Source organism: Oncorhynchus mykiss, chromosome 6 (genome assembly GCF_013265735.2).
Source record: "Oncorhynchus mykiss isolate Arlee chromosome 6, USDA_OmykA_1.1, whole genome shotgun sequence".
NCBI lineage: Eukaryota > Metazoa > Chordata > Actinopteri > Salmoniformes > Salmonidae > Oncorhynchus > Oncorhynchus mykiss.
The window spans coordinates 42,221,373-42,243,354 of NC_048570.1; the positions used below are offsets into that span (position 1 = coordinate 42,221,373).

General features: G+C 44.3%; 1 protein-coding gene across 6 annotated transcripts in view; it reads right to left on the reverse strand.

Annotated features, from left to right (window-relative positions):
- Positions 1-20,066, reverse strand: part of LOC110525987 (ATP-binding cassette sub-family A member 2-like) — a 94,937-nt gene extending 74,871 nt beyond the window's left edge. For all 6 annotated transcript variants that reach the window (XM_036980143.1, XM_036980140.1, XM_036980141.1 and 3 more), the window contains exon 1: positions 19,664-20,066. In XM_036980143.1, coding sequence (XP_036836038.1) covers positions 19,664-19,729 — 66 coding nt within the window. In that variant the 5' untranslated portion in view covers positions 19,730-20,066. The remainder of the gene's footprint in view (positions 1-19,663) is intronic.
- Between the last annotated feature and the right edge of the window lie 1,916 nt (positions 20,067-21,982).

The following is a 21,982-nucleotide window of genomic DNA, read 5'->3' on the forward strand; positions in this document are numbered from 1 at the left end:
TTTTAACACCACTACGGTGGAAAGTCTGGACCACGCCCCTCAAGTGGATTTACCGGAGGAATACCAGGATCTGCACCGGGTTTTCCCAGGCTACACGCCTGCCTCCTCATCGCCCCTGGGACTGTGCCATTGACCTACTGTGTGACGCAACCCTCCCGAGAGGACACGTCTACCCCCTCTCCTATGTGAAGACCGAGGCCATAGAGACCTATGTACAGGAGGGTTTTATCTGGCCCTCTACATCACCAGCCTCCTCAAGATATTTTTTTTGTTAAGAAGAAAGACGGGCGACTGCGCCCCTGCATTGATTATCGAACACTGAATAAAGCCACCGTTAAGTTTAGCTATCCTTTACCCCTCATCCCAAGCATCATCATACAAATGCACGAGGTGCAGTACTTAATGGAAATGGACTTGAGGAGCGCCTACAATCTGGTGTGCATCCATCCTGCTGTGGGGGAACCAGTCAAAATCTCTTCGGGTACTCATCGACACTGGGGCCGATGTGAGTTTTTTGGACGCTTCCCTGGCGTGCAAGCTAGGCAATTCCCACTCAGACCCTCTCCATTTCCATGGATGTTAGAGCGCTGGACAGGCACTCTATAGACCGGGTCGCTCACAATACCACTCCCATCAACCTACGAGTGTTAGGGAACCACAGCGAGGCAATCCAATTGATGCTGATTAAGTCTCTTCAGGTTCCCGTGGTATTGGGATTCTCTTGGGTGTTCTGCCACGCCCGTTGTCTGAAGTCAGCGCAGCCTTCCCCGGGATGTCTTCTGGTGGGCTCGGAAGTTGCCCCAGACCTCTCCGCCATTCCCTCGGGAGTATCAGGACCTCCAGGAGGTTTTTAGTAACTACGAATACCTGGTCATGCCATTTGGACTTACCAACACCCCTGTTGTGTTCCAGGCACTGGTTAATGACATTCTCCACGACATGTTGAACCAGTCTGTTTTCGTCTACCTTGATGACACCCTCGTTTTCTCCCACTTTTCCCACGCAAAAACATGTGCTCCATGTCCGACAGGTCCTCCAGTGCCTCCTGGAGAACCAGATTTTTGTGAAAGAGGAGAAATGAGAATTCCATTGCTCCACCATCCCCGTCCTTGGTTACATCATCGCTGCAGGAAATGTACAGATGGATCCCGGGAAGGTGAGAGCGGTGGCGGATTGGCCCCAGCCTACGTCCAGAGTGCAGCTGCAACATTTCCTGGGATTTTCCAACTTCTATTGCCGCTTTAGTCGTGGTTACAGCACCCTGGCTTCGCCCCTGTCTGCAGTCACCGCTCCCAAGGTTTCATTCATATGGTACCCAGCTGCTGACCGGGCATTCTGGGACCTCAAGTACCGCTTCACCATTGCTCCCATAATGGTTCATTCTGACCCGTCCCATCAGTTCAATGTGGAGGTCGATACTTCGGATGTCAGAGTGGGGGCTGTTCGGTCCCAGCGTTCTGCCCTGGACCTCAAGTTACATCCCTGCGATTTCTTCTCCCATCACCTCAACACCACGGAGAGGAACTATGATGTGGGGAATCAGGAGCTTCTCACCGTGAAGATGGCGTTGGAGGAGCGGAGACACTGGTTGGAGGGGCGGAACATCCGTTCATTGTGTGAACGGACCACAAGAACCTGAAAAATCTCCGCACCGCCAAGCGTCTCAATTCCAGGCAAGCTAGATGGGCCCTGCTTTTCACCCGGTTTAACTTCTCCCTCTCCTACCGACCATGATCCAAGAACATCAAGCCGGATGCGCTATCACGCCGCTATAGCCCCGCCGCTACACCCTTGGACCCCGAGACCATCCTTCCCACCTCACGTCTGGCGATTGCACTCATCTGGGGAATAGGGAAGCAGGTCCGTGAGGCTCAGCGTTCCCAGTCGAGCTCCCCTCCAGGTGTCGTCCATCTTCCTCATTATCCCCAGTGTATTTATACCTGTGTTCTCTGTTTGTCTGTTGTCCTGTCATGTCTCACCAGTGTGTTTTCCCGTCTCCCTGCTTTCTCAAGTTCTGTTTCCTAGTTTCCCCGGTTCTGACCATTCTGCCTGCCCTGACCCTGAGCTTGCCTTCTGTACCTGCCTGACTCTGACACATTTACGAACCTCTGCCTTTCCTGACCCCGAGTCTGCCTACTGTTCTGTACCTTATTAACTCTGCCCTGGATTACGGACCTATGCCTGCCTTTGACATGTCTTTTGCCTGCCCCCTGTTTGGGGTCAATAAACATATGTAACTCTAGTTGTCTGCATCTGGGTCTTATCGTGAGCTCTGATAGAGAGAGTGAGTCTAGAATGATTAATGACGCTGATTATTGTAACAATGTTGGATGCAGCCACAAGCAGGCAGGGGCTAGTATGGCTACTAGCTAACATCTGGGAAACACTCTTGCAATGTTGGGCACAGCTGGGGTGTAATCATTAATCCAAAAGGTTTTGCAACGGATACGTTTACTCCAAACGGAAAACATTTTGCAACGAAAATAGTTTCTATTGGACAAATTCAGGTAAGTCCCACACAGTTTTGTTCCATTTTCTTCAGTTTTGTTATGTTTGGTTCCTAGTGAAATTATTAATACACACCGTTTCAAAATGTTTTGCAACTGAAAGCAAAAATAGGCGTTTCTTATTATTGGACTTATTCAGGTAGGTCCCTCCTTGATTTGGCCTGTTTGCATCCTTGTTGTTCCAAGTGAATACGAGGTGAATAGGCAAGTGTTAATCCAGAGGGTGAAATGATTTCACCATGGTGAAAACCGTTCAGCCTCCCTCTCTTCTATCTCTCTATTCTCTCTGTTTTTCTCCCTATCCTTCAGTTATATCTGCTCTGCTCATGGAGTTTCCTTGACTTTGATGTGAACTCATTCAAACACTCATTCAGAATCAATGCTCCCTCTTCAACATGGCCACCTGAGATGGCAGGCTTTCTCTCTAACCATAGCTGTCTAATCTCCCTTTCCCTCTCTATCTCTCTCCTTCAGTAAACCTCTATCTTCTTCAGTAAGCCAGGGAATAAGACGACCCTCAATAAATACCATTTCCTAAATGGGGACTTTGTTTTCCTCAAGCATACATACACTCTAAATAATGTACTAATCAGCTTTGGATAATATATGCCACAGTAGACAGAAAAGCAGTCTGGATATAAATAGTGGAAGATAAAAAGATCAGCACACCAGACACTCTCCTGTCCTCACATTCACCCCAGTCACACACACACGTATTTCTCGCAGACACTCACACACACACACACACACACACACACACACACACACACACACACACACACACACACACAAACAAAGTTTCTGGGCGGAAGTTTAAATTATTAATTGTGATCCAAGATGACAGTATGAATCATTAACATTCCCTCCCTCTTTCCCTCCTTCCTTCCTTCCATCCCTTCCTCCCTCCTGCACTTGGCACAGCCTTCATCTAAGTGCCTGAGAAGAGCACTCCTCTTCAACAAGCAGCACAGTGGAGAAGAGTGAGCAACTTGAAGAGGACCTTCTACAAGCATCACAGTGCGCAGCTGAACATTGTATGTTGGAAAACACTTGGTTTGTTATTTTTTATTCAAACAAAACCGCTATTCCTTAAATACGAATACAGAACTTGTTTTTGCGTGGATTCCGTGACGAGGTAAGCTTTAACAGCTCGGACCGGCATTTCTTGTCCCGGAATCCCACTTAACAGACAGGTTGAAGACTGCTTGGCAGAGACGCTAAGCTGCTAGCCATCAAGCTAGCAAAGTTGGTACCAGATGAGTTTTGCAATGGGAGCCCTCTTTGTCTGGAGAAATAAATGAACGGTTCCAGCGCTGTAGGACCTGTATCTATTAGGCTTTGTTTCGGGACAAACCAGAGTTCCAATGCTGCAATTGTTTACTTGCCAAGGCTTGAGGTGGCTTCCTTGATCATGCAGGTCGCCAGCCTATGTAAGAAACTGGGGAAAAGGCAGAATGGAATGTTTACATTTTCTACGCCGGTGGCTGGACGGCGTTCGCGCTTGTTGTATGCATCTCCGCCTTGTAGTTTGTCGTTATCCGACTGGCTGGTGTTGCCCGGAGCTCTCCCATCTGATAGCGGAGGAGCACAGCATGAGGAAAAAGGCAATCAACGATGGTCGCATGTTACGAGTCGTGGAAGCCGAAGACAGCGACCTCCCGCAAAGCAGTCTACACTCCCAACGAGAGGCCAGGAGGGGATACAAACAACAAATTGTTTCGCCGTCCTGGAGCCTGTTCTTCCTGCACCCTCGTCGCTGGGGGTGCCTGTGTCTGCGGCCACAGTGCCTAATATTACGATTTTGAAGTCAACGTCGGCAGCCTTCCGTCCATGCTCTGGATCGAGCGGGGCTTTTCCATCTGTCGGAGGCCTGAATCCTGTGAAGCGTGGGATTGGGCGGATTTCCTCGTCCTTCTCGCCAGCTGTGATTTTGGGCAGCTCCGTGGTAAGAAATGTGACCGTTCCTGGTGCAAAAACAATGTCCTATCCTGGAGTTCGAGAATATCACATTACTAAGCTGCTCCTGAATTTACTACTTCAGGACATGGAAATCGATTCTACTGTAGTCTATGTGGGTATTAATGACATTATGAAGGGCAGCTCTGAACAGTTGAAACTGGATTTTAAAGAGCTGATTGACTATGCTACACAATAACAAAACATCCATCATATCTGGCCCTGTGCCCTCTCTTAATAGTGGCATTGAACGCTTTAGCAGGATTCTTTCTCTTCACAACTGGCTACGTGATTATTGCAGCTCAATGGGTGTAACGTTTGCTGATAATTTCGATACCTTTTGGAAACAAAACACGTTTTATAAGGAGGATAGGATCCACCCAAATCATTTGGGTTCCTGGATCCTTTCACTGCATTATAAGGCTGCGTTGAGACAATGAATTATCAATGACCCAAGCCCAGCTCAGCTAATCCCTAGCATTGTGACGCAGTGTAGTCATAATGCTTCAGCAAATGTACATTACACCAGGCGTATTGGTAGACACAATATAAGTAACATAATGTATGTCCCACAAACTGCTCCGAATGCCTCTGCTGATCCTACAGCTATTGTATGCAGTAATCATGTGCCTCCAAACCCGATTTACACTGTTAGCACTGAGATGGTGTGCCCTGGGAGGAAGTCCACTGTGTGCAGCTCACCCTGCACAAGGATAAAGAACATGAGCAATAAAAACAACTAAGCATCCCAGAAGAAAAGTGCTCAAAATAGCCCACGTTAACATATAAGGTTAATGAAGGTTAAGAAATAAGGTTAATGAAATCAATAATGTAATAGTAACAGATAACATTCATATTCTGACTATCTCTGAAACTCACGTAGATGATACCTTTGATGATACAGTGGTAGCAATGCAAGGTTATAACCTTTACAGAAAATACAGAAATACCAATGGTGGAGATGTTGCTGTATATTTTCAGAACCACATTCCTGCAAAGATTACAGAGGATCTCATGTTAAATACTGTTGAGGTAATATGGCTGCAGGTTCATCTGCCTCACCTAAAGCCCATTCTGGTGGGAAGCTGTTATAGACAACCAAGTGCTAACCATCAGTATCTGGAAAACATGTGTGAAATGCTTGATAATGTATGTGATGAAAATAGAGAGGTTTACTTTCTGGGTGATTTAAATATTGACTGGCTTTCACTCAAGAGAAAGCTTCAAACTGTAACTACTGCCTGCAACCTGGTTCAGGTAATCAATCAACCTACCAGGGTAATTACAAACAGTACAGGAATTAAATAATCAACATGTATTGATCATATCTTTACTAATGCTGAAAGCAGTATCCAAATATATTGGATGTAGTGATCACAGTATAGAAGCCATATCTAGGAAAACCAAAGTTCCAAAGGCTGGGCCTAATACAGTGTATAAGAGGTCATTCAAGACGTTTTGTAGTGATTCCTATGTTGTTGATAAAGAATAAAGAATATTTGTTAGTGGTCTGTGGTGTGTAAAGAGGTGCAAACAGACACTGCACTTTACACATTTATGAAATTGCTTATTCCAGTTACAATTAAGCATGCACTCATTAAGAAAATGACTGTAAAAACAGTTAAATCCCCATGGATTGATGAGGAATTGAAAAATGGCATGGTTGAGAGGGATGAGGCAAAAGGAATGGCAAATAAATCTGACTGCACAACCGATTGGCAAATTGAGAAATCGATACCAAACTGAATAAAAAGAAGACGAAACTACACTATGAAACAAAGATAAATTACACAAAGAATCATAGTAAAAAGCTTTGGAGCACTTTAAATATCATTTCGGGAAAAAAGGCAAACTCAGCTCAGCTGACACTACACATTCAAGTATATCTGACTAAATTATGAAAGACAAGCATTGTAATTTAGCATTCCCTAAAGTGAGTGTGGAAGAAGTGAGAAAATTATTGGTGTCTATCAACAATGACAAGCCACCGTTCAACAAGCACAGCACTTACACATTATGACTGATGATTGATGATAAAAAGATTGTGGTGGCTGTTTTGTTAGACTTCAGTGCGGCTTTTGACATTATTGATCATAGTCTGCTGCTGGAAAAAGAGTTACCTGTCTAACAGAACACAGAGGGTGTATTTAATGGAAGCCTTTCCAACATAATCCAGGTAGAATCAGGAATTCCTCAGGGCAGCTGTCTAGGCCCATTACTTTTAAAAATCTTTACTAATGACACGCCACTGGCTTTAAGTCAAGCCAGAGTTTCTATGTATGCAGATGACTCAACTCTATACATGTCAGCTACTACAGCGACTGAAATGACTGCAACATTTAACAAAGAGTTGCAGTTGGTTTCAGAGTGGGTAGCAAGGAATACGTTAGTCCTAAATATTTATAAAACTAAAAGCATTGTATTTGGGACAAATCATTCACTAAACCCTAAACCTCAACTAAATCGTGTAATAAATCATGTAGAAATTGAGCAAGTTGAGGTGAATAAACTGCTTGGACTAACCCTGGATTGTAAACTGTCATGGTCAAAACATATTGATACAACAGTAGCTAAAATGGGGAGAAGTATATCAATAATAAAGCGCTACTCTACCCTCTTAACAGCACTATCAACAAGGCAGGTCCTACAGGCCCTGGTTTTATCGCACCTGGACTACTGTTCAGTCGTGTGGTCAGGTGCCACAAAAAAAGGAAAGTTGGAGGAATTGGCTAGAGCACAAAGCTATGTGAATACCAGACTAAGGCTTGTGTTATCGCCGGGAGAAATGAACAATGGACTCCACAGGTTATGTGACAAAGATGAGTAGCTACTCTACTGCAGCGTCTGCCTAAATCCTGATCCTCTCCCCTCCCGTCCTTTCCCCACCTCTCATCTCCTCTACTCTGCTTTCCTCTCATCTCCTCTCCCCCCCCCCCCCCCTCTCCTATTCTCTACACTCCTACTCAGCCCTTTTTTCCACTCCGCTCCACTCCCCATTAGACAGACAAGACAACATGAATTTTGCAAACAAGCTCCTCTCTGCTTCCTTTTACCAGACAGACAGTGAACAAGACGTTCTGCTGGCGGTGCCATCAATCCTAAGAAGAGAGGCTGTTGGACACAGCAGACACATAGTACAAACAAACTATCCCTCTCCTGTCACCCAAAGTCATATCCATCTAACAGACAACATTTAGCGAGATGTTCACTTAGGGCACTTCGGCATACAGGACACTTCCTATAACTTGGAACTAAAACCCTTCCGGAGAATAACAATCTGCCTTTTACAACAAACTAGAAGAGAGGACGCATTTAATAATGGCCTGTAATACATCCCAATTGGCACTCTATTCCCTATATAGTGCACTTTGACCAGGGCCCATAGGACTCTCGTGAAGTAGTGCACTATGTAGGGAATAGGGTGCCAATTGAGACACAGTAGTGGGAGACAGTTATCTTTCACATTATTAGTTTTACATCAGAAAATTCAAGATGTCTATAAAGGTAAAAACATGACGATTTAATAAGAATGAACATTGTATTATGGTTATGATACAACACCTGTAAATATTTAATGGTATGCTTTAAACACAGCAACTACATTAGATAAAGCAGCTGAGAGGCCATTTTCATTCCATTAACAGTAAGACACCCTGATTACAGCGAGGGATAGAGGAGGGAGGGAGATAGATAACACATGAAAAGAGAGATGGAGGACAGACGCAGAGAAATAGACAGACATACCATTTCACATTCTGTAGATGTGTGTGGATGTGTGCACGTTGATATTCACACTTCCACATCATATTAAATAACCAATCTAATGATGACAATAATGATTGTAATTAAACGAACACACACAGGCACACCCGCTATCCCTGGTCTCAGTAGGTGTGAGAGCATTGTTACTGGCCACAAATCTGTAACAGCAAACAGGTGGCTCACACAGCAGGACTGGGGAAGGGGCCATGCAAAGCCGAGATACAGTCATATAAAAACACACACACACACACACACACACACACACACACACACACACACACACACACACACACACACACACACACACACACACACACACACACACACACACACACACACACACACACACACACACACACACACACACACACACACACACACACACACACACACACACACACACACACACACAGACTTGAGAATACACAGTGGTAGATCCTTCCACCATTAGAACCAAGTCTCTGTCTACTATTCCCAGCAGTCAAGCTTTACTGATCCCTGATTCACTATGAAATGACTTTATGAGATGTAGTTATAAAGCAGTAACAGCCATTTGACAGGGAAGGCTCCACACTCACCATACTGTCACTCAGTTATGTCAAACACATAGCAGGTGATATGAGGTCAACACTTGACCATTGCGCTTAATCCTTACAGTTACAGCAGGCAAAATGTTATGATTCCTAATCTCTCTCTGTCTCTCTCTCTGCCCTGCGTGGTGAACGGCAGCTGTTGGAATTCCCTCCCTCTCCCCTAATTTTTTCTTCTTCTCCTCCATCTCGTATATTCAACCCAGTCTCTCTCCAGCACACTAGGCTCTGGAAGGAAGGAGTTGGAGCAGAGGACTCTTAAAACCAATCAGAGGGCCTGTGATTTTCTTTTCTTCCCCTCTATGGAAATCAAATGCCCATCCAACTGATTTGTTCTGGCACCGGCCCAGCCAACACCACCACCAACACTGCCACCACCACCAACCAGTGACGTGTGGTCAGGGTAGACAGGGTAGTCGTTGTTTTACCCTGTGAAAACGAGTGAAAAAAGGAAGAAAAAACTGCAATGAAAAATAAATAAATCTACATTTTATCATTAATAATTTCGTCATCGTCATGCTTTTTTCTGCATGATAAAATCTATTTCTGAACCAGTACTTACAGTGCCTTGCGAAAGTATTCGGCCCCCTTGAACTTTGCGACCTTTTGCCACATTTCAGGCTTCAAACATAAAGATATAAAACTGTATTTTTTTGTGAAGAATCAACAACAAGTGGGACACAATCATGAAGTGGAACGACATTTATTGGATATTTCAAACTTTTTTAACAAATCAAAAACTGAAAAATTGGGCGTGCAAAATTATTCAGCTGAAACAGTAGCGCCACCTTTTGCTGCGATTACAGCTGTAAGTCGCTTGGGGTATGTCTCTATCAGTTTTGCACATCGAGAGACTGAAATTTTTTCCCATTCCTCCTTGCAAAACAGCTCGAGCTCAGTAAGGTTGGATGGAGAGCATTTGTGAACAGCAGTTTTCAGTTCTTTCCACAGATTCTCGATTGGATTCAGGTCTGGACTTTGACTTGGCCATTCTAACACCTGGATATGTTTATTTTTGAACCATTCCATTGTAGATTTTGCTTTATGTTTTGGATCATTGTCTTGTTGGAAGACAAATCTCCGTCCCAGTCTCAGGTCTTTTGCAGACTCCATCAGGTTTTCTTCCAGAATGGTCCTGTATTTGGCTCCATCCATCTTCCCATCAATTTTAACCATCTTCCCTGTCCCTGCTGAAGAAAAGCAGGCCCAAACCATGATGCTGCCACCACCATGTTTGACAGTGGGGATGGTGTGTTCAGCTGTGTTGATTTTACGCCAAACATAACGTTTTGCATTGTTGCCAAAAAGTTCAATTTTGGTTTCATCTGACCAGAGCACCTTCTTCCACATGTTTGGTGTGTCTCCCAGGTGGCTTGTGGCAAACTTTAAATCACACTTTTTATGGATATCTTTAAGAAATGGCTTTCTTCTTGCCACTCTTCCATAAAGGCCAGATTTGTGCAATATACGACTGATGGTTGTCCTATGGACAGAGTCTCCCACCTCAGCTGTAGATCTCTGCAGTTCATCCAGAGTGATCATGGATGCAGCCTCTTGGCTGCATCTCTGATCAGTCTTCTCCTTGTATGAGCTGAAAGTTTAGAGGGACGGCCAGGTCTTGGTAGATTTGCAGTGGTCTGATACTCCTTCCATTTCAATATTATCGCTTGCACAGTGCTCCTTGGGATGTTTAAAGCTTGGGAAATCTTTTTGTATCCAAATCCGGCTTTAAACTTCTTCACAACAGTATCTCGGACCTGCCTGGTGTGTTCCTTGTTCTTCATGATGCTCTCTGCGCTTTTAACGGACCTCTGAGACTATCACAGTGCAGGTGCATTTTTCAGTTTTTGATTTGTTAAAAAAGTTTGGAATATCCAATAAATGTCGTTCCACTTCATGATTGTGTCCCACTTGTTGTTGATTCTTCACAAAAAAATACAGTTTTATATCTTTATGTTTGAAGCCTGAAATGTGGCAAAAGGTCACAAAGTTTGGCCTCCCGGGTGGCGCAGTGGTTAAGGGTGCTGTACTGCAGTCTGTGCCATCAGAGTTCCTGGGTTCGCGCCCAGGCTCTGTCGTAACCGGCCGCGACCGGGAGGTCCGTGGGGCGACGCACAATTGGCCTAGCGTCGCCCGGGTTAGGGAGGGCTTGGTCGGTAGGGGTGTCCTTGTCTCATTGCGCACCAGCGACTCCTGTGGCGGGCTGGGTGTGCGCTAATCAAGGTGGCCAGGTGCACGGTGTTTCCTCCGGCGCATTGGTGCGGCTGGCTTCCGGGTTGGATGCGTGCTGTGTTAAGAAGCAGTGCGGCTTGGTTGGGTTGTGTATCGGAGGACGCATGAGTTTCAACCTTCGTCTCTCCCGAGCCCGTACGGGAGTTGTAGCGATGAGACAAGATAGTAGCTACTACAACAATTGGATACCACGAAATTGGGGAGAAAAAGGGGTAAAAATTCAAAAAATAAATAAATAAATAAAAAATAATAATAAAAAAGGTCGCAAAGTTCAAGGGGGCCGAATACTTTCGCAAGGCACTGTAGGTCCCAAATTTGCAGGCAGAAAGCTTCGCTGCCTTCCGTGTGTCAATATGTCCCATTCATTTTCATAAATTGGCGTGGAAAAAAGCAATGGGGTTTACATTTGTTTTACCGCTAGCTAAAGTTGAACAGGATATTGCATCTGAAACAGTTTTCATCGTTGGATTTTCCTGCGAAACAGGGAGTTGTTATAAGGGATGGAAGACCAACACCTGAGCTTAGGGACATACATCAAAGGAAGGGACAGAAAATAACACTAGAATTTGAATCTGAGTGGTATCAACAGAAAGACTGGCTCTGTGGCTGCGCTGTTAGCAGCTGACTCAACTGCTTCCCCTGTTCTCCACAAGCGACCGCGTTTGGACTAAAGCCGGTTACTGCAACTTGAACAACTTGCCTATAGCACTCAACAAGTGTGAGAAGTCTGTCTCACATCCAAAGCCAGACAGCTTTAAAAGACATTTGGCAGCTCACGGATAGATCTGTCATTGAATGAACATCTGCATGCAGTAAGCAAAGGTAATAAAGAACAGTGGCATTTGAATGAACGCTCATCATGCTACCTAGGTGAGAGTGCCGGCTCATCAAACAGGCCCAGGGGAAAGTATGTGTATAACATGCCTTCAATTTTTTTTATTTTTATGAACCGTTAGCGACTCATTTAGAGACCAACACCAGGTTTGCTTTTTTGCTCATGATGGAATTGTCAATGAAGAACAAAGAACAAAGTGATGGATATGAGTGTCTGCTATACCCGAATCAGCCACACAATGCAAGTCCTGGAACGGCAGCGTTAAGACTTTGATCATTTCTACGAGAGATTCGAGCAGAAATGCAATGATCTGGGCTTGGCAGAAAGTGAAACTCCCAATAAACAGCCGATCAGTAGATAGGGGGCGAATTTACTACAACATACTGGACAAAACCAATGTTCAGATGAGAGCCAGGTTTGACCACATTGGTGAACTTAATTTCCTTGGCTTGGCTTGGCAACAATGCCACAAAAGTTAGACACCAGCAAACGAGAGCCTGTCAAAATATGCTAAGAACTTGAATTTCGTTAGACTTAATGCTGATCTTGTCAGACTGTACAGTTCACAAATAGTACGAGACAAATCATTTAGACAGCTCCTCAGCTTTTTGTTCCAGCATGACACAGACTGTCATCGAGGCGACAAAGTTACTGCAGCTGGTCCTCACTATACCAGCCACCAACAGCTTCCGTTGAGGGAATTTTCTGAAATGGATAAAGACATGCAGTTGAAACTGGACCGATCAAGGATGACTCTCATCCCTTGCCATATCTCCATAGCGTCAAGACCGTCAGACTTCTAAAACTGAGGGCCAACAGGGAGGAGTTTTACAGTTCAGTCACTGATGTCTTTACCCAGAAGGATAGACGGGTGGTGCAAATTTGTATTTACAGTAGCACCGTCTGATATTATTACATTACATGTCTATTGTGTATCTCAATCAGTAGCAATGACTACTAAGCATTTTTGTGTGTAGCACTGTCTACCAGTAGGCCTACATTTGGGTCGCTGTCTGTGGTGCTGAAAGTCACCTGTTCATGCGGGGCGGGGCCTGTTAGCAGGGTTTAAGTTAGCCGGTAATTGCTTGGTTTTGGCTGATAAAATACATTTAGGAGAGAGAGAAAGCGAGAGAGGAGCCTTGGCCTAGGCTACTGTTGATTGCAAAGCCTTTTTCATTTAAGTAAAACTAAAGTTCGAGAGTGTGACTATAGTGAAAATTCTATACAAGGTAGGGCTCCAGACTGCGACCATTTAGTCGCATTTTGAGACCATTTAGTTGCATTTTATGATCCTTTCACTTGGCTGTGTGAGTTTAAAAAAACATTGGTCGCATTGTTGCGGGATGCACATTCATTCACCTCACTAAAAACGTTATATTCTTTAGGAGGCTAAAACCATGATTTGGTCAAACAGTAAAGTACATTATCCTCTTGATTCATGCAATGAAAGTGTCTGTCTGTGTGCCCCAGTATCTGTTTTGCTGGGGACCGCTGCTATGTCGAGAGAGTCACTCTCTCCTTTCCTGGGGGGAAAAAATGCTCCGGGGGAAAGAAAAGTGTTCTGATTGTATAACATAAAAAATCAAATTCCTGTGAAAACACAACTATCTTGTTGTCACAGATGGAAAGAGGATGTTCTCAGCTTTCTGTACTGTAGGTAAACTTTGTATTTCTCAACTCTCAATTATGAGCTCAATAGCAACTATTTTGAAAGATATTTGACATGGCTTTGAGATACAGAGCACTCGAAACGCACATTGGTCATTGTGAGTGAATAGGCCTCATTGGACAGTAGGCTAGAACTGCAACTTTTTTGGGGACATTAAATGTCTCAATAGAAAGAAAGTGCCTACTCGGCCTCAGACCTCACCACACGTCACTGCCAACTACACTGCTACCAGCACCACCACCAAGACTGCTACCACCACCACTACCACTAAGACTGACACCAACAGCCACCACTACCACTGCCACCACCACCAAGACTGCCACCACCAACACAGCAACCAACACCAATAACACCGCCACCACCACCACCAAAACTGCCACCAACACCACCACCACCAACACTGCCACCACCACCACCACCACCACCAAGACTACCATCACCACCATCACCACCAAAACTACCACCACCACCAGAACTGCCACCCCCACCACCACTACCACCAACACTGCCACCCCAACCACCAGCAAGACTGCCACCACCACCATTGCCACCACCACTCCTACCAGGATGGGAGTCTAGGCTAGGCCAGTGAGAATCCAGATGGAATTGAATGGGAATTTGGAATATGGGGGGCAGCTGTTGCTACTGTATCTTGTAGCCAACTCTTTGTGCGTGAAAGCAATAGAAGAGCTGCAGCACAGTATGATACCAGGCTAGTGTGTGTCAGGCTTGGGTTAACCCAACATCTAGTCCTAGAGAGGGCCTGCATGGACCATGCCAGGTGTGACTGTGAGCCAATAAAATAGGTGCTGTATGGAAGGCCATGTTTACTGGTTGTGTTATCAATCAGCCATAAAGCTGTCTCTGTGTGTGTTTTTTATATTGTTTGTCATAAAACATATTTATTACAGTGCCAAATGGCATCAGACTACAGGAAGTTCTGTCATACTTCTAAAGACAACTGGTCCCAAGTCAATCATTTTTTCTAAATCCTGAAAATGATGAAACTCAAAAGACTGTTAAACATGATGGAAAACATCAAATGCATGCCTCGGGCTGGAGTAACAACTGAATTAATCAGGTACTGAACTGTAATATTCAAATTGAATAACCTGTCAATCAAAATCCTCAAGTTATTGGATATTCATCCAATTGGAACATTCAGGAATATTCAAATCCCCTTTCGTAAGAAAAAGTTATCCAAGGGCTTGCAGATGATCTTTTCTGACTTGTTGAATATATTCTATACCCAATTCAATATTTAAACTGTTTCTGTCACTTCAATTATACAAAGAAAGAGGCAATAAATCAAAACAAACAAAGCATGTATAAGCACTCGTAAAAAATAAAATAAAACATTTGTAATATAATTTTGATAGTTTCATTTTAGCATGTGTCTGACATCCCCAACATCTATGAGCTACTGCAGTGCTAGTCCATTTGAGTTTACAGATATCATGTATCATTTATTGGCTTGCCAGCGCGCTCCTCTGTAGTTGTCACCTTCTCTCTTTCTCCGTTTCAATCTTTCTCCCCCTTTTACCTCCCTCACATCTTTCTCTCCCTTTCCCCCTCTCTCTCTCTCTCTGTTACCCAGCCAGCTCTGCCCGGCGCGGCCCTCAGTCAGCCAATCATTCAGGGACGCTGAGTGCCTGACTGGGAGAACTAGGTCATGAGTGCTGCTGCTGCTGCTGCACTAGGCAGGCTAGTGGTGAGCTAAGAGAGTGCAGTGGGACAGAGAGGGGTTTGACCACCCTCACTCTCTCTCAGCTTTGACCACTCTCTATCTTTCTCTGTTCTCGCTTCCTCTCAGCTCTCTCTTCTTCTCTCTCTCTTCTCTTCTCTTCTCTTCCTCTCTCTCTCTCTCTCTCTCTCTCTCTAACAGAAACATGTCTGCAGAGCAGGAGCAGTGACAGGGAGTTATTGACAGACAGGAAAAGGAGCTAAAGGTTTGACGCTACAGACATGGGACTTTCCTGTACCAAACAACAAAGTGATGAGGTTACGTTATTTAGTGATATTTGCATTACGCCTCGACAGACATTGTTTTGCCTTGGAAATAATCACAAGGTTTTTCTGCGTGGCACGGACTGTCAGGCACAAAACAAAACAATGAACCATGGTCTTCACACCATGGCGTCAGTTGGCTGCTATGCAAATAGAGACCTTTCGAAAGCACAGTACAAAGTTGTAAACTATCAACTCTCCTCACAAACATTGCTCTGACCATAAAATGTCAAACGTGCACTGGCACAGTGTACACTCACAAATGACAACCTGTTATTCACTATATAGTGCAATACTTTTGACCAGAGCCCTATGGTCCCCGGGAATAGAGTCGGTCACAGCCACAGAGTTTCCCATTTCTATACAATAGCAGGACTCGCTCATTAGAACACAGACCAAAGCATGCCACTGTTCCTGACAAATGCTGACTAGCCCCATCCCGGAACCCATCAATCCACTAGGCTAATGCTATAGACATGTTCCTGAGCCCCTGCAAGCCCAGCGCTGGGCTGTATGCTAATAAACCTACAGATGACGTGGCTGCTACTATTATTACTCTGTGGCAACACTAGTGTACTCCAGGGAATCTATCTGACGTCTTTATTGAGGCTGGGTCCTACATTGCACCTTATTCTCTACGTAGTGCAGCACTGTAGTGCATGAACAGGGCCCGCCGGTCAATAATTGTGCACTATATAGGGAATAGGGCATAGGCCCTGGTCAAAAGTAGTGCACTATAAAGGGAATAAGGTGCCATTTGAGACAGATCCTGTGTGTGATCTCTGAAGGGGGAACCAAAGATAAAAATAGCACCAAAAAAAGGACACGGGAGGCAAAGACATTAGGCTATGATGGATGATGGATGAAACTAAGCATCTTTAGGAACAACAAAACAAATGTGTCCGGAGCTCTACATCGCCAATTGTATTTCTAACATCTACCCTTTTTTCATGCAAAAGGGTAGATGTGAACTATAAAGATCTTTAAGCAAAACCCCCACTGCTATAAATGGAAAGGCTCCAAAATGCATGGAAATAGATTGTGCTCTCTACAGACTACTATAAATAGGCCCTGTTGACTGATGAACTAAAAACAGTCCTTTAGGTCATTAGGTTTTAAAGTAGGTACTTTACACTGTACATTAAAGGGGTTCACTCCAAAGTTTGTCAGGTGCTGTCTACAAACTAGGCACCATACATTGTAAGCATTGTTCTGGGATTTACCCAATGTCATTGAGCTTGAATACCACCTCAGTCACTTGCTTCACCAATAGGTTAACCGTAAGTACATATCCCAACCAGAAGCCATGGATTAAAGGCAACATCCGCACCGAGCTAAAAGCTAGAGCTGCCATTTTCAAGGAGCAGGATACTAATCCGGACGCTTATAAGAAATCCCGCTATTCTCTCAGATGAACCATTCAAGCAAGGAGTCAATACAGGACTAAGATTGAATCCTACTACACCGGCTCTGACGCACATCAGATGTGGCAGGGCTTGCAAACTTTTACAGACTACAAAGGGAAACCCAGTCGCAAGCTGCACAGTAACGCGAGCCTACAAGATGGGCTAAATGCATTTTATGCTAGCTTCGAGGCAAGCAACACTGAAGCATGCATGAGAGCACCAGCTGTTCTGGATGACTGTGTGATCACGCTCTCCATAACCGATGTGAGCAAGATCTTTAAACAGGTCAACATTCACAAGGCCACGAGGCCAGAAGGATTACCAGGACGTGTACACAGAGCATGCGCTTACCAACTGGCAAGAGTCTTCATTGACATTTTCAACCTCTCCCTGACCCAGTCGGCAATACCTACATTTTTCATGGAGACCACCATAGTCCCCGTGCCCAAGAACCCGAGGTAAACCTACCTAAATGACTTCCGCCCATAGCACTCACGTCAGTAGTCATGAAGTGCTTTGAAAGGCTGGTCATGGCTCACATCAACACCATCATCCCGGAAACCCTAGACCCATTCCAATTTGCATACTGCCCCAACAGATCCACAGATGACGCAATCTCAATTGCACTTCACACTGCCCTTTCCCACCTGGAAAAAAGAAACACCTATATGAAAATGCAGTTCACTGACTACAGCTCAGCGTTCAACACCATAGTGTCCACAAAGCTCATCACTAAGCTAAGGACCCTGGGTCTAAACACCTCCCTCTGCAGCTGCATCCTGGACTTCCTGAAGGGCCGCCACCAGGTGGCAAGGGTAGGCCACCACACATCTGCCACGCTGATCCTCAACACGGGAGCCCCTCAGAGGGGTGCGTGCTTAGTCCCCTCCCTCCTGTACTCCCTGTTCGCCAAGCACAACTCCAGCACCATCATTAAGTTTGCTGATGACACAAAGGTGGTAGGCCTAATCACCGACAACGATGAGACAGTCTATATGGAGGGGCTCAGAGACCTGGCAGTGTGGTGCCAGGACAACAACCTCTCCCTCAACTTGAGCAAGACAAAGGAGCTGATCGTGGACTACAGCAAAAGGAGGGCAGTACATGCCCCCATTCACGTCAACGGGGCTGTTGTGGAGCGGGTCCAGAGCTTGAAATTCCTTGGTGTCCTCATCACCAACAAAATATAATGGTTCCTGCCAACCAGGACCTATACGCTAGGCGGTGTCAGAGGAAGGCCCAAAAAATTGTCAAAGACTCCAGACACCTAAGTCATGGACTGTTCTCTCTGCTACCGCACGGCCAGTTTTATTTTCTTAAAACTGCATTGTTGGTTAAGGGCTTGTAAGTAAGCATTTCACGATAAGGTTATATTCGGTGAATGACAAATAAAATTGGATTTGATTTGATATTCAGGCCCAAATTCCAAATGAATATGATTAGAGTTACGCAAGAGTTCATTCAATCCCACTAAGTCCGGTTTACATAATAATAATCATATCATAACAGGTTATGACTTAATAATATGTTATTCTGTATTTGTAGTTACGGAAGAGTTAGATTACTGCTCAGGGTCTTTTAGGTGCTGCCGCAGCTTTACTAATCTGACATAAGCGTGTAACACTGTGTAGCCTAACACATGCACGCGCTACTGATGGGGAGCTCTCTAAGAAAGTTGTGTCGTTTGTTCCACTGTATGGTTTTAGAAAACAATGTGTAGACCAGTGTTTAAAAAACGTGTAGACGAGTCATGTTCGCCAGAACACAGACATACACGTACTACAACATGAAAAGGAGCCAGAGCTGCGAAAATCATTGGATTCTGGTCCTTTCACTCTATTATCCTATCGGAAGGGAGAGCAACCTCAGAGCATCTTATTTTTTTGCAGGGATATGCACAGATAGGTAGGTGCAAGAGCACCTGCCCCCTCTGTGAAAGTGCCCCTCCCAAGATATTAGACTGAGCACCAGCTGTCCCCATTCTCAGTGTCCTGTCCTTACTGTCATTGTCTGTCAGGTAGCCTAGACTACACGTGAGGCTGGTGTTTAACCAAAAGACCCAAATAGATGCATACAAGCAATTGGTTATGCTATACTTATGCATTTAAAAAAATATATATGAATACCATTTAGTCTGTAATTTAACATAACATTTAAATGTAATCTATTATCATTTCAAGATGCACATCATGATACATTTTCACGATACCAGAATGACTTGCATTTTTAAAAAAAAGTTTATTAAATGTGAGTATACATCTTCTTCCCTACCACATTGATTGATGTACTGAGGCGCATGATCTGATATTAATTGTTGTTTGTTGAAACTCAACAACCTGTTCAGTTCTATGTGCACGACAAGTAAAACCCCCGGGGCTACACCACCACATCTAAACATCTTGGCAACTACGGGAATCGCAAATTGGCCAACAATTTCACAAACATATCAGTGAATTAAATGTATTGATAATAAAGGAACGAGGTGTTAAATGTTCAGTCGATACATGATGGTGGCTCTGAATATCATGCCAGCCTGAAATACATGCAATGCAGCGGCATCAACCGAATTCTATTGTAAACCGACCGACGCCTGTCGGATCTCGCGCTGACATCCGGCGAGCGCACAAGCTAAGGCCCACATATCCAAGTGTCTCCATTCTATTTATCATCTATGAATATCAACAAAAATGTTTCCTTACCGGTCCTCTCCTCTTCAAAGACACATTCTTCCACAACAGAAGCTGTAGCTGGTGGAGGAATCCCATTTCCACAGGCTCGCGGTTTAACGGTTAAATTATGACACCGTTAATTAAGTTGCCATATAGTGGTGGATTTTTGGAAATGGATTACTAACCATTCCGACGTAATTAAATGACAATTTAGATACATTTATTTTGGACAAGCTATACCGACTTGATATAGGCTTATTTGCCCATTTTACCTCTTGCTCTCTATCTCTCTCTCTCAACTAGACCAGGTGACTGTTTTCCTCCACTGATGTCTAAATGTGACTAGCTGTATTTCAGCGGCAAGCCAGGCTGGTATTCTGTATGCAATCACCATCCGCGGAAAAATACAGAAGCATCCAATGGAAACCGTGCTTATGCAATGCGTTAGAATGAACCGAGCACGGTGGGTGTAGGGAGAAATATCACCGTCGTGCAGTCTAGTGGGCGGGGACAGCTACAGTAGTCTACCTCTTCTCCCACTGTAATCTAGATACTATTCTTTGAAACACAAAGTTCTTCCAGACAAAACCTAGTAGTCTATGTAATACATATAGTTCCAGGATTTTAACCTAGTCATTTCAGTGTAGACCCATAAGCACAGTCTCTCAGTGTTCCCAATTCTGAGTTGTAGAATTCTAGATCTCTCTAAAGGTTGTTCTTCCTTACAAAATATTTGTGATGACCATTGCTTTCTCAAATGTTTAGTCATGCACTGTATACTCTGTATGTGTGTGTGTTTGTGTGCAAAGAGAGAGAGAGATTATACAAAAACGGAGACACACTGAGCATCTTTGTGACATGTCTTTATGCAGTGGTTCTAAATACTAGAGGTCTGGGAGGACCCAAATACGTTTTCTAGTCAAATCTTAAACAAAATATTGTGTTCATATCAATTCACTTGAGGATGATCTATTTATTTACCTGTTCCTAAAGAATATACCTGGCCAAAGCGAATTCTTTACTTCCGCTCCCATCTAGTGGTCTTTTTATAAATTGTTACTGCTACAATTGTTATCCTTTCCCTTTATATAGTGTGCTACGGTAGAGAATGGGGTTCCAATCGGGGCACGAAAGTAGTGACATGACAATAGTGTTCTACTTGTTAGCAGGGGAAAGTAGGGGTGTGATAAAAGTTTTTTTTTAAAGCATAGGGAAATGCTCCTCAGTGGTTTATTGCGAAGGTGTGAGTAGATAAAACACAATTTAAATGATAGCCCTTTCAAGCCTTCCATTTTGGTACAGTTATCAGTTTAAATCAGACAGCTCTTGCACAGTAGCCAAACTGAGGGCATGGGCGGGACCTGGGCGGGACCTGGTCTTCAACAGGAGAGAAACTAGGCAGGGCTGTGTTTGAACGGATACAGTGCATTTGGAAAGTATTCAGACCCTTTGACTTTTTCCACATTTTGTTAAGTTTCAGCCTTATTCTAAAATGTATTAAATAGTTTCCCCCCTTATCAACCAATCTACACACAATACCCCATAATGACAAAGCAAAAACTGTTTATTTTTTATTTTTAGCAAAAAAGAATAATAAAATACTGAAATATCACATTTACATACATATTTAGACCCTTTACTGTGTACTTTGTTGAAGCAACTTTGGCAGAGATTACAGCCTTGAGTCTTCTTGGGTATGACGCTACAAGCTTGGCACACCTGTATATGGGGAGTTTCTCACATTCTTCTCTGCAGATACTCTCAAATTGTGTCAGGTTATATGAGGAGCCCCGCTGCACAGCTATTTTAAGGTCTCTCCAGAGATGTTCGATCGGGTTCAAGTCCGGTCTCTGGCTGGGTCACTCAAGGACATTCAGAGACTTGTCCCAAAGCCACTCCTCATTGTCTTGGCTGTGTGCCTAGGGTCACTGTCCTGTTGGAAGGTGAACCTTCACCCCAGTCTGAGGTCCTGAGTGCTCTGGAGCAGGTTTTCACCAAGGATCTCTCTGTACTTTGCTCTGTTCATCTTTCCGTCGTTCCTGCCGCTGAAAAACATCCACACAGCAGGATGCTGCCACCACCATGCTTCACCAAAGGGATGGTGTCAGTTTTCCTAGAGACGTGACGCTTGGCATTCAGGACAAAGAGTTCAATCTTGGTTTCATCAGACCAGAGAATGTTGTTTCTCATGGTCTGAGAGTCTTTAGGTACCCTTTGGCAAACTCCAAGCAGGCTGTCATGTGGCTTTTACTGAGGAGTTGCTTTTGTCTGGCCACTCTACCATTTAGGACTGATTGGTGGAGTGCTCCAGAGATGGTTGTACTTCTGAAAGGTTCTCCCATCTCCACA